Source organism: Cryptomeria japonica, chromosome 4 (assembly GCF_030272615.1).
Source record: "Cryptomeria japonica chromosome 4, Sugi_1.0, whole genome shotgun sequence".
Classification (NCBI taxonomy): domain Eukaryota; kingdom Viridiplantae; phylum Streptophyta; class Pinopsida; order Cupressales; family Cupressaceae; genus Cryptomeria; species Cryptomeria japonica.
Genome location: NC_081408.1, coordinates 623,274,923 through 623,287,886, shown reverse-complemented (window position 1 = coordinate 623,287,886; position 12,964 = coordinate 623,274,923). Strand labels below are relative to the sequence as shown.

The following is a 12,964-nucleotide window of genomic DNA, read 5'->3' as shown; positions in this document are numbered from 1 at the left end:
GTCCCTTGCTTATAAGTAAGGTTTCAAGGCCACATCATCAAATATGATGCCGCATCAGCATGCTTTTTGCCAAGGTGTTCAAAACAACCCAAAAAGGTGAGACCAATGGTCGTGCAAAAATGAGACTCATGCTTATGCAACTGATGTGGTATCACACGATTGGTTGCTTTTAACAACTATGGGTAGTCAACATTAGCTATAACGAACTCACGAGTCACAACTATTACAATATTGTCAAAAATAATTGGACATTAAATCAACAAGTGTGCATAAAAAATCAACAAGTGTAGGTATTAAATCAACAACTACTCTCACAGGGCTATAGCTATTTTGGCTCCAAAATGTTATATTCGTACGTCATGTTATATGACATTCACGTATTATTGACCGTGCATAACACGATTAACGGTTGTGATTTTCACAAATGTCATATAACACAATATAACATTTTGAAACCAGAATAGCTTCTCATAGCCATGAGCCATCAGAGGCATGAGCCATTAGACCGTGAAAGACATAATGGTTAACCATTGGCTTTGACGACTTTCCAAAATTATTTTTTTAAATCAGTTGGGCGTGCTATTCATTGGCGTCTTCTACCTCACCCTCTGACTTTCTCAAATAATGAACTAATCGGCCGGTTCAATTATTTGCATCCTTTCTATTTGGTCAAACTGTTTGTGGATTAATTTGTGTGATAGTTTTTCATTATTAGTGAGCCACACTGACTTATTGTTGAAAAAATTCACCCAATTTAATCCAAAACCAATTTGACCAAATTCATGAATTATTGAATTCTGTGGGATCTGATCTCTCCTATTATACTCATGTACGAAGTTGAAGTTGCGCACAGTTGGGTTTTCTCCTATTATTCTCCTTCCTTTCTGTTGGAACTCAAAGATGGACGGATTCAAGCCTTACATACCTGGCGCTACAAAAATTTCTTTAAATGATAAGAGATATCACGTGTTCCTGAGTTTCAGGGGAAAAGATGTGAGAAAGACTCTCGTTGATCATCTCTTTCAAGCTCTTTCCGCAGCTGGATTGAATGTGTTTCTTGACAGCCACAAATTAAAGAAGGGGGAAATCATTGATTTAGGCCTGGAAAATGCAATTAAGTGCAGTTCAATACGCATTCCTATGAATATGACTGGAAGCTCTAGCCCTTATGATGAATCATTTAAAAAACACTATAGCCATCCAGATCGATATTCAAGAGAAGAGATTGATGGGTGGAAGCATGCCCTTGAGCAGATCTGTTGTCGCTCAGGCTGGTCCCTGGATATGACTGGAAGGTTAGTAATTTACCTCATTTTCTCCTTGTTTTGTTTCAATTTTAATTAATAGCTCAAAATCATATCCACTCAGCCCAAACCATTTCCTAAATATAACTATTGAGCTTGTCTATGTCGAAGGAGCCATCTTTCAGTTTCACAAGCCAGTTAAAATTTCTAGACTATGTCTGGTAATCCTTCAGATTTAAAATAAGCACTCAGTTGTATCCATCCAGTGTGTTGGATGCACTGATTAAGCCTAGTGCCTATTATGCTACCATTTGTCAAAATAATTGTAATTTGTCAAATCCCTTAACACCCTCTGAGTTTGTCTGCTCAATTTTCAGATCAGCAGTAATTTCTTCCTTGTCAATAAATGTTTTCTAATGCTAAATTTTTATAAATATATCTAATCTCCGAAACTTGACAGAATAAGAAGACATAGAGAATACAAAAACAACATAGATTCAGCTGATCAACATAGAGTTTCAGCTATTGCACTTTAAAATACACAGTACAATACAAATAGAAAGTAGAGTTAATAAAATTAGATCCAAGTAAAATAGAGCTGCTGCTCTTAGAGTGAAAGAGAGAATATATAACTTTACTTGAAACAGAGCTTCTGCTCTAACATTAAAAAAACAAACAGAGTAGCTCCTTTATCTGCTATACATGTTATCACAGACAATAAGAGCAACATATATAAAAATCATAAATGCTTTTAGAAATAAAGGATTTAGAACTGTAGAGCATTATTGAGCATGGGCTGTGTACGGGCTGCTGACAAATAATAAATGTGATAATAAAAGAGTTTGAGAAAGCAGGGCAGAGGCAGATGAGGATAAGACAATTCATAACAGAAGTCTTCAGGTACCAAATGAAGCAGCAGCGCCTTGTCTGGTGAGATAGCATAACTGTGGTGGTTGGGGTTGGCCATTCCAACAAACTTGTGCAAAAACGTATCTTCCAGAGCTCAACCTTTCGTTAGATTTCTGGAAAAAGGATCGGTAAGACTGGGTTTCATGGGGCGTCAGATCTTTTTTCAAGTGTCAGGAAGTCTTCTGAATAAAAATAAAAATTGCTACAGAATCGATTGGAATTTTTGGCTGACGAATAACAGCTTTTATTTTTTATGACTGTAAATTTGAGCGGGTGGAAAAAGTGAAGTTTTAGACATTATCCGTTTTGCCACAGGTCAATTATTTGAAGTTTTTCAAATTTTTATCAATTGACAATAAAGAGGGATACAAATTTATTCAACACAGAAAGAAAAGTACATCAAAGGAAGGGGAACTGCCCAGCCAAGACGGGACTATGGAGACTTATCATGATTCACTAGTAGATCCAACATGTGAGACAACGCTGGAGATAGTTGATCCCTATTCCCAATAGACCATCCCTCCATAAAGTCAGATGTCCATTTGGGAAGACAATCAGCCACCACATATTTACCATATTGAATTGAACATGTTCTATAATAAAATTCATGAGACCACCAGCTTCCTCAAATTTTTCACAGTTTAATTTTTTAAACTTAAATTGCATTACAAAATTTAAGAAACCACCCTTTTAAAATAACCTAAAAACTCTTAACAAAACACCCTGAATTTTATAAAAAACTCCGTGTATTATCCACCAGTGCAGGTCCTGACAATTATTTAGATTAAGAAGATATAAATAAAAATACAGTTTTATAGTAGTCTGCTGAGGTATAGAAGGTACAAAAAAAAATCTGCATATTATCAGTGGAGATAAAAGATTTGTTTTTTAAAAGATAATGATAGTTTGTGAACATAAAGAGAAATTGTATTGTGTGTATTTAGCTATTTATTATCGGTAATTGAATATATCATTACCTACTCCATTATGTATGTTAAATGTTTGGATAAAGTTCATTTTCTTTTAAAACTAACCAGAGCTGCGCTGCAACGTACTTCCATTAAAAAATAATGTAACAGGATTTCTGATTCAGTAAGGTCTTATAAATATTCTTGAACTCTGGAATTCTGACACACATCTATTTTTTTAACAGAATCACCATTAACTAAGTCCAGAAATTAATCCATCCCAATTGCAAAAATATTATTATAGTCTTTTATGCCTATGAATTCTTTTACTTGAACTCCAAACTTCCTGAACTGTAACATCAGAAAGTGAATAATCTTGAATAACTGGCCAAAAAAATGCTTTGATTGACAAGCCGTCCCAAACATAATTATCTGGGGAAGCCTTCCTCCAAACATTCCAGGTACTTACTAATATCCTGTCAAATGCAATGAAATGAGGTTAAAAATTTGAATTCACTAAAGAACTTGGATAGAAGATTTGCCATACGTGTGCATGTTTTCAAACTCGTTTCTAGCATTAATGCAATGCGAAGATGATGCAGAGCATCTCCTTAATCGTCTCTTCCTATGTCCTGACCATGGAGCAGAAGATCATTTATTTTGGGGGAATTTTTTCGTTTAAATTTGGGCCTGAGCTTAGAAGAAGGGGGAAAACCTAGAGATATATAAAAAAGAGATTCAGATGTTGCTGGTCGTTTTCTTCTTCTCTGTGAATGTATTTTCTGTACACGTTGAAGAACGAAATAAGAGTGATATATGTTTTTTTATATTTAAGAACTGCTGTAGCTGAGTTTGCTCGTCTTCTCCATTTCTTGGTTATTGTTTTCTTTTTGCAGTCTAATCTGTTTCATAGATGCGCTACATCAGAATATTGTTAGAAACAGGGGAGGAAACAGGGTACACAAATACAAAAGAAAATGTATATTCATTCATCATAGATTGATTACAAGTGCTTCTGGAATACATCATATGTAGAAATGTAATGGAGGTGGCTGGAAGAACCATCAAGAATTCTACTTATTGATCACATACATGGAAAATATCTTGCGGGTAAAGGATAGGGTGGATAAGATCCATTCAAATCCTAGAAAGATTTTCTTACTAGACTTGTCCTTACATACAGAGGATGCAAAGTTGACTAAATAGGAGAGGTAGTTGATGCAAAGTTGACTAAATAGGAGAGGTAGTTGAGATTATAATATCCAACATTCCCCCTTAATCTCAACTGCTAGCATACCATTTACCTTTTTGTTCTTTGCACCTTTCTTCAACTGCTATGGTAGTCAAACTCTTTAGCAATCTTCTCTTTGTGTCTGCAGTCTCTTCTTCATATTTTTTTTGCTAACTGGCTATTGCTACAACTGCTGCACTTTTCAGTATTCACAATGTCTTTGATAGATTCTTCTTTACAAGTTCTTTTCTTTTGTCTCTAATTGACGGTTACAACAAAGTCTGCTGACTTAAATTATTTCTTTGCATAATAACTTCAAACCATCTTTAAGATCTGCATATCTTTTCTTAATAAAAGGACATTCGTTTGGCTTCCCTCAACTGTTGCGGCAGTCTCTCAAACTCGTTGTTTTCATGTCTTCAAAATATCAACTTGGAACATCTTGCAACGTCATAATCTATAGTTGTCTTGCTAGACGATGATTTCTTTTGACTCAAAACATTTTTCATTACTTTTAAACATTCAAACTTCTTATGATTGTTAACATTTTTCACACATGAAAATTTGTACAACCTTTTGAACATACTTGTAAGTTTTTGCCAACAAGATCCATAGGTCCATCTACAGTCCATTTTTATACAATCTGTTGTAGATTCTTTCTTCCAAAACATTTTTTTACAATGATTTCTTAAACCACAAATTTTACAAGGATGCAAATCCCAACACATGTCTTGAATGCGATTCTCTGTTGCAATGAGAACACCTAATACAATGCCTTTCTTAGGTTTTTTTGCTTGAACTGGTAGCATCATTTTCTTTTCTTGTGACATATCCAAGGCCCTCATATTTTGGCCTCATTATTGCCTCAATAGGCTCTCTAATCCCTTGTTCATATTTTCCCAATCCTTTACCTTTATAACCCATTTTTTTCATGATATTGAAACCAACATTTTAAAAACAACTTTTCTTAATCTCATCACATCTAACAAGACTTTTAGACTCATTAACATGCTTATCTTTATCACAAATGACTTCAATAAAATTACACTTCTCAAGTGATGAACACAAATCTTCTGTACTACATGAATCGTCATGGACCAATGCTTTTGACTTTAAACTTTCATTCTCTGCATTCAATTTTGATATTTCCTTCTTGTATAACTATTCTCCCCTTCTATTCTCTTCAGTTTCTCTTCTAAGTCATCAAACACCTTTTCTCTTTGCTCTAAGTCGTCCTTCCTTTTCTTAATCTTATCAAATAGCTTTAACATTTCCTTTAGATCTTCATTTTTCTCTTGATCTTGATCTTGATTTTTTTTCAAGATCACAATTCTCATCCAAAAATTTACATTTTTCAGCTTGTCCCTCTTTTATGATTGCAATCATCTTTAATTTAAATTTCTTCATTTCCATTATTTCATTTTTTAAAAGATCTATCTCACTAATTAAATTTTCATTTTTTTTTTTCACCTTCTTTCCTATCTTTCCCATTGACAAAAGATTTTAACTTACCTTAATAGATCGGTTTCTATGATTTGAGTAGTACCACTTACCTTCACTCACTCTTCCATGTTTTTCTTTAGGTAGCTCAAACACACCTTCAACAACTTTTTAACAAATGCATGCAATCTCTTAGAAATGGACTCATCCTATTTTTTAAACATAACATGATTAAACATGACATGATCTGGCTTTTGACAGCAGCAAACTCTAAATACTATGACTCTTTCAAATATTTTCACCCAAATTTAATAGCTTTCATATCTTTCATGAAAGGAGCAACAATTTTTACAACAAATGATGGCTCTTTCCTTTTTCTCTAATCATTTGAAATTTCTATTTTCAAGAATGCAGCTAAGTTGGCATCATCAACATCTGTGAAACAACGATCTGCAGCTTTAGGTGGCTTCTCCTTTTGCTTCGACTATCTTAATCCTTTAAATATTCTGTTTTTCATTACGTTACTTGCAGATTCTGTTTCGATTTTTGTTTCTCGTTTTTGGTAACATAGGCTAAAAGAGGCCCATGGGTAGGAAAGGTCAAATAAAGAAATTAGGGGGAAGGCATCAACACAAATTATAACCAGACAATAATGGACGTTACAAGACTATGCAAGCAAGTAAATAATCAACCGTTTGTCAGAGAGGTGCGCAAGAGTTGTGGATTGAGTGCATGAAAATTTAGGATAGATAAACTGTTTTGCATGCGACCTGGTTCTTATCATAGAGAAAAACAATCGAGGTAAAAGAATGTATATATATAGTCACCCTGGAAACAGAGTTTACTAAATCTACTAAACAAGGGAGTGCAAGAAACAGATATTGAGATCAGATTTCAGGGCCTTGACATGACTAAGCTTAGTTAATTAATTAAAAGGAACAACTCAACTCAAACGGGTGAATAACAATAGCGATAAAGAATATACAATAGTTTCCTCATATCTAGAGATTGGTGCTAAATGTAACTTTTGATGAGGCCTATAGACCTTTTGGCATGAATGTTTCTACAAATATATCACCAAGTTCAAAGAATTTTGTGTGACTTGAATTTTTTGTACCCTCCTCTTAGGAGAAGATTAGTTTAGTGATCTCTGAATTTTAGCTGTTTGTAGCCTTGCCTGTTGGATCTTGATCTCTCAAAGGCATTTCCTTTGGAAAAAAATTTTTAGGTGGTAGATTTTTTTGGGGTTCAATCTTTAGATTTCAAGGGTTTATACTGTGACTGTTGTCATTGCTCTAAATACTATCAATTGGTTTCAAATTGTCAATAGTCCAAACATAATGTTGTAGATATGCACTTCCTACTTCCTAGTGAAAAATATTCTCCCCCACAAGTTCATTGTTAATGGTTCCTTTAAAGATCTTCATCCTACTGAAAGTTTGCTCTCATAGATTAGCAGGTCCTTAAAATTCATCGGTAACAATTACTTTGATTATTGAGTAGATTGCACTTAATAAGGTTGTAGATGTAGCTTTCTAATAAAGTAATGTTCTCCTTCACCATTTGAAAGATCCTTCAAATTTGATGGTGCATTTTCCTTGGGTTGTTCATCACCATAACTAGATGCGTTCATGTCAAATATTCCCCATGGTTATTTAGTTCCATTCTAATATTTTGAAGATTATATTTTATCTAGACAGTTAGAATAAGTACAAAATAGATATACTTTGTAATTGCACTGACATTTGTAAACGATAGAAAATACATTCATTCCTTTCTTTGTTTTATAGCTGTCACTAACTTAGCCATATGCAGCTTCGAAGCTCAGCTAGTGAAGAAGGTCGTGAACGACATAATAAAGACACTTGACAGGGTGCCGTTACAAGTTGCCAAATACCCAGTGGGATTAGAAACGGTGAAAAAAGATCTCATTCAGAAATTGCATCTCGGTTCAGCCCAAACAGTGGTTAGATTTGGAATATGGGGTATAGGCGGTATTGGTAAGACCACAGTTGCAAAGGCCGTGTACAATGAAGCTTGTAATGATTTCGATGCCGCTTCGTTTGTATTTAATGTCCGCTCCACTAGCCTTACAAAATTGCAGGGGCAAATTCTCAAAGATTTGGTCAACTATGAAGAAGAACTGTACAGTGTGGAAAAGGGCAAATATTTGTTGACAGATCGTTTGCGAGGAATCCGTGCCCTTGTCATTTTGGATGATGTGGATGACCGAGTGCAATTGGAAGCCTTAGCTGGGCATTGGTTGTCTCCTGGCAGCTGCTTAATCATAACTTCTCGAGATCGACACATTCTCAATGCTGCTCACATCTCATCAGCGTGCATTCACGAGATGAGCGGATTGGAAGAAAGTGAAGGTCTCCAATTGTTTAGCTGGCACGCCTTCCTCAGACCGTCCCCAATTACCGGTTATGAAGTGCTCTCGAAAAGAATAGTGCAGGCTTGCAAGGGGCACCCTCTTTCTCTGGAAATCATTGGAGCTTTCTTGTATGATAAGCAGAACGACACAGATATTGACTGCTGGAATGAAATTCTTGACAACTTTACAGTCAACAAAGACATATTTAAAACACTCAAAATCAGTTATAAAGGTCTTAGTGCTGAGGAAAGAGATATATTTTTGGACATTGCTTGCTTTTTTATTGGGGAACGCACAACTAATCCCATTCTTTTCTGGAAATCCATGTACAAGAATGTGCGCATTGCTATCACCAATCTTTCAATGAAGCTGCTAATAAAGATAGACGAGAAAGATGTATTTGATATGCATGATCTTGTGCGAGAAATGGGGCGAATGGTTGCTGAAGAAGAGCAAACCCGGCAATGGCGGACTGCGCAGTCAAGCAGTTCATCCAAAAATGTAAGCAATATCTCTGGCCTTCGTCTCTATAAAGGTGATTTACGGAGTCTTAAAATGTTGGGCACACCTCGTCTTCGCTATCTTCATTTGGAGCAAGTGCACATAGAAGATAGCATAGACAATCTTCCTCCAAGTTTGAGATGGCTAAAGGTGGATTCTTGTTCCTTTCCGAAGACAATGTACAGCTCGATTTTGTTCAAGGACTTAATTTTAACAATGAAGAAGAAATTTACCTCTGTTGTGGACATCATACCGCAATTGAGGATCATGGACTTGACTGACTGCAGATCCTTACAAAACCTCCCTGACAATATTGGTCATTTGTCACATTTGCAGTCCTTGAATTTGTCTGGATGTCTGAAGTTGGATTGTCTTCCTAACACCATTTCCAACCTCTCACAACTGCTATACTTGAATTTGAGTTACTGTGAAAGATTAGTATACCTTCCTGACAGCATTGGAAACTTGTCACAGCTACAGTACTTGAACTTAACTTGTTGTAGAATCTTAATTGAACTTCCTGACAGCATTGGCAAGCTATCACAGCTGAAGCAATTAAGTCTGAGCTGGTGCGAAAAATTGGAGAGCCTTCCAGAAAGCATTAGCAACTTGTCAAAGCTGGAAAGGTTGGATATGCTGAGGTGTCATACTGCATGGAAGTCAATTCCTTATTCCATTTTGATCCAGCCAAAACTATGCCTCTTAGGATTACCTCCCCGGGTGGAGGAGTGGCGAAGGGGTGAACAAAGGGAACGAAGTCTAACAGAGAATCAAGATCAAACAGAGGAGTGGACTACTCCAAAGTTTAGAGAATCCATGACAGAATTTAGCGCAACCTTAGCTCCGGAATGCCGTAAGTAAATGCTAACAGTCAGTTCTTTATAGCCTATCTTATAATTTGATGGATTGAAATTTTTGCTTTTCTCAATTTGCATGAAATTGTAAAACAATGCACTGCCTGCAAAAATTTATATTGTTTAAGCTTCACACGAAGAGTAGATGAAAACTATATGCCTCAACCTCCTAATCATACATGTATTCATAATAGATCTTGCATGGAATCCTTAGGCCAATTGTATGCAATCTTAAGCAAAACTTACTCTTCAATAATATGTTTTTACATATGGTAATTATCACAAGTTAACATGGTTTTTTTATACCTTCAATCCAGAAAATTTGGAGTCCAAGCTCACAAAAATCAGAAATCAACCTAAACGAAGACCCGAACTCAAGTTGCCAGGCAAAGCAACAAAAGGTAACAAACATATATCGATCCCTTTCAATGGAATTGAATACTTCCTTGTTATCTTTTTTCTTATATTTTATTGGATTGAAATCAGCGCTGTTACAATCTCATCAATAAAAATTCATTTGAAAATGCAATAGAAGATTAATTAGAACTAGAAGTATATATTTATGTAATTTTTTTTTTAAATGCAATTTTAAACATTTCTTTCACTTCAAAAATGATTTACAAAATAGTAACTATCACAAGGTAACCTGACCATTTTTTTCTTAAATCCAGGAAATTTAAATTCTTACCGCCAATGGTTTCCGTTGAGTAGTTACCCTACGAGGGTTAACACCAAATTCAATTCTTACCGCCAATGGTGTCCGTTGAGGATTAACACAATTTTTTTAGCAGGAAAATCATCAAATTTCAATAAGACAAGTGCCCCAAGTTCTTCAAGGAGTGCCCCAAATTTTTCATCGACGAGTACTTCAAGTTTTTCAACAAGTTGTACCCCAAATTCTGCTAAGTGATATAAAGAAAAATCTTCAACCTGAACCTGAGATTTTCAATAGAAAAATCTTCTTGTTTTGTGGAGAGTTGGTGTAAACGGGAGGAGCAACCCACGTTTGTTGAAATAAATGAAGGCTCCAACTCAAATTAACCGGCAAACCAACAAAAGGCAACAAAAATATCAATCGCCTTGTCATCCATTTTATTGTCATCCATTTTATTGGAAAGAAATTATTACAATTTCATCTTTAATAAACTTTCTATTGAAAATGAAAAGAAGAGTAATAAGAAGTGATTATCTGTGGTGTATATTTATAAAGTTTGGAAGCAATTATATAATTCACTTAGGCATGCTTTTCTACTTTATTATTGAAAGTATAAATATAAACAGTTTTTCTGTTTTAAAGCATTGCTTGCGAATTATTTTAATGCTGCAACCTCTATAATAAAGGTCAGAAAAAATAGATAGACTATGTCTGCAAATTTTCAACTAAATAATAAACATTTTTAGTTTCTTTTTCGGAGCACTCACCTAATCTGATATTTTTGTTATATTTTAAAGTATTTTGTGAGCTATTATTTTTAGTTGTATTCATTACAATAAGGGTTGACTAAAAAATATTTTGGAAGACTAGTTAATATTTTGGAACAGTTCTTCCAATTTTTTACTTTTCTATTGTAAATGGTTCAGTTGAAAATTTAATTCCAAACTATTAATCAAGTCTGTATTTTTCTATTTCACTTTGAACATGGGAAAAATATTTAATAAAAAATTAGTTTAGATTATTTTTTGTTAATTTAATAATATAAATATTTAAATAATAATTTATTTAGAATAATTAATAAACATGTATGAAATAAATTGAAATTATTAAAAGTCAATATGGTGGAAAATAGTACTTATCTCTATAATTAAACGATGAATGACTATAATGATCTCTTTGATGGTGGATTTTTATTGTTAAGATTTCTTCATGTAAATTAAAATTTTATCTATTTCGTAAGAGTTTGCTAGTTTTGATTTACTAGTAAATGTTTCTCATAATATAGTTTTATGGTTAATGTCTGCTACTTTAATAAGTATTTCAATTTTGTTCACCATTTCTTAAGATTTCACTATAATATTTTTTGTTATTTCTTAACATTTGTATCAAAACTTTAATTTTGATTAGGGGTGGCCTGTTTTGGAAGTTTTATCATTATTTAATTATAGTGGAATCTCTTGACATAGTGATTTTTTTATAACTTTCTGTTCTTGGAATCTTGTTCTAAGATTGTGAAATTTAATAGCTCTAAATACAAGTTATGGAAGATAAAAAATAGAATAAAATTCATGTAAGTACATAGGACATGAGGTTAAAGTTCTAAGATTGTGAAATTTAATAGCCTTAAATACAGGTTATGGAAGATAAAAAATAGAATAAAATTCATGTAAGTACATAGGACACGAGGCTAAATATATGCCTCGATTGTCGCATTCAAGACCATGAGAGAAAATTGCTCCAAAGCAATAAGTCTAAAGTAGTACTAGAGATCTCAATTAGTGGTAGATTAGACATTGTCATATAACCAATAATGTGAGGAATCTTATGTTGTCTTGAGTGCGACTATATTATAACATGGTTAGTTCATTTGAGCACATAGTAAGGAAGAAAAACATATTGTCCCCCAATGATGTGAGGTTCCTCTTACAATATGATTAGGTCATGTAGGTTTAATAGTGTAAAATATGACCATGAGAGTGTACATCAAAGTGATTGCACCCACATGAGAGAAATATTGCAATGATGTGTAGAGAGTATATTCTAATAATTAATAAGATAAAAAAATGGTGTATAGCTACACAATGATAAGGTAACATGGTCCTCTTTAGTATAGTAAGTATCATGTGATGATCGTATTTAAGTACTCAAGTTAAAGGATAAGCATGTAGGAACACATGGATAATATGTAACTGTGAAAACAAATGAAGTTTGAGTTCCCCAAATGAGTAGAATTATTCAATAACACTCTCATAAGATGGTAAGAGAATATGAAAGATACTGATTAATAAATATATGCCCCTTAGCTATAGTGGTCAATAATAATATCATTAAAGATGCATAACGTTAACAAACTCTTTCATTAGTTTCCATGAAAAATGGATAGGCTAAGGAAAGTGATGCAACTCAACTTTCCAAAGTCTTAATAAACTACAAAATATTCCAACAACACAATTCATGTTGGATATATGAAGTCCAATGGTCATTCTGTCTTTCCCTCCAATTGTCTCTTGCCCATTCATATTTTGGATAATGCAATTATGTCTATTTATATATGACTCGAAAACTATTGTTGACTTTATTGTAAAAATAAGAGGTTAATAAAGAGTTTTTCCCTACTTCATAAATGGATGTAGCTTTTATAGTGAACCACTATAAATTTGGTGTTTGTCTTTGATGGTATGTCTTATGTTTATTTTGCATTTTGCATTTCAATTAGTTATCACTTCATAGTTAATGATTGGTATCAAATCTTAGTGTTGAAGCCACTTGAAAATTGGTGAATAAATTCCCCAAAAATGGAGGAAGTATAAAAATGGAGAATAGAGAAATTCTCAAGGCAAAACTT

The 12,964-nt window shown here is 33.9% G+C and overlaps 1 protein-coding gene across 1 annotated transcript; it reads left to right on the top strand.

Moving 5' to 3' along the window:
* Positions 1–758: 758 nt before the first annotated feature.
* LOC131079067 (disease resistance protein RUN1) lies at positions 759–10,631 on the top strand. The gene is made up of 4 exons (XM_058016954.2): positions 759–1,295; positions 7,548–9,463; positions 9,782–9,865; positions 10,136–10,631. Exons 1-4 carry the CDS (start codon positions 901–903, stop codon positions 10,372–10,374), a joined length of 2,634 nt encoding a protein of 877 aa, XP_057872937.2. The 5' UTR covers positions 759–900; the 3' UTR covers positions 10,375–10,631.
* Positions 10,632–12,964: the final 2,333 nt, after the last annotated feature.

Bases quoted from the DNA above. Each gene is read 5' to 3' on its own strand.
- LOC131079067 (XM_058016954.2), top strand. From the start codon at position 901: ATGGACGGATTCAAGCCTTACATACCTGGCGCTACAAAAATTTCTTTA. The intron at 1,296-7,547 runs GTTAGTAATTTA...AGCCATATGCAG, and splicing joins TCCCTGGATATGACTGGAAG to CTTCGAAGCTCAGCTAGTGA. The intron at 9,464-9,781 runs GTAAGTAAATGC...CCTTCAATCCAG, and splicing joins AACCTTAGCTCCGGAATGCC to AAAATTTGGAGTCCAAGCTC.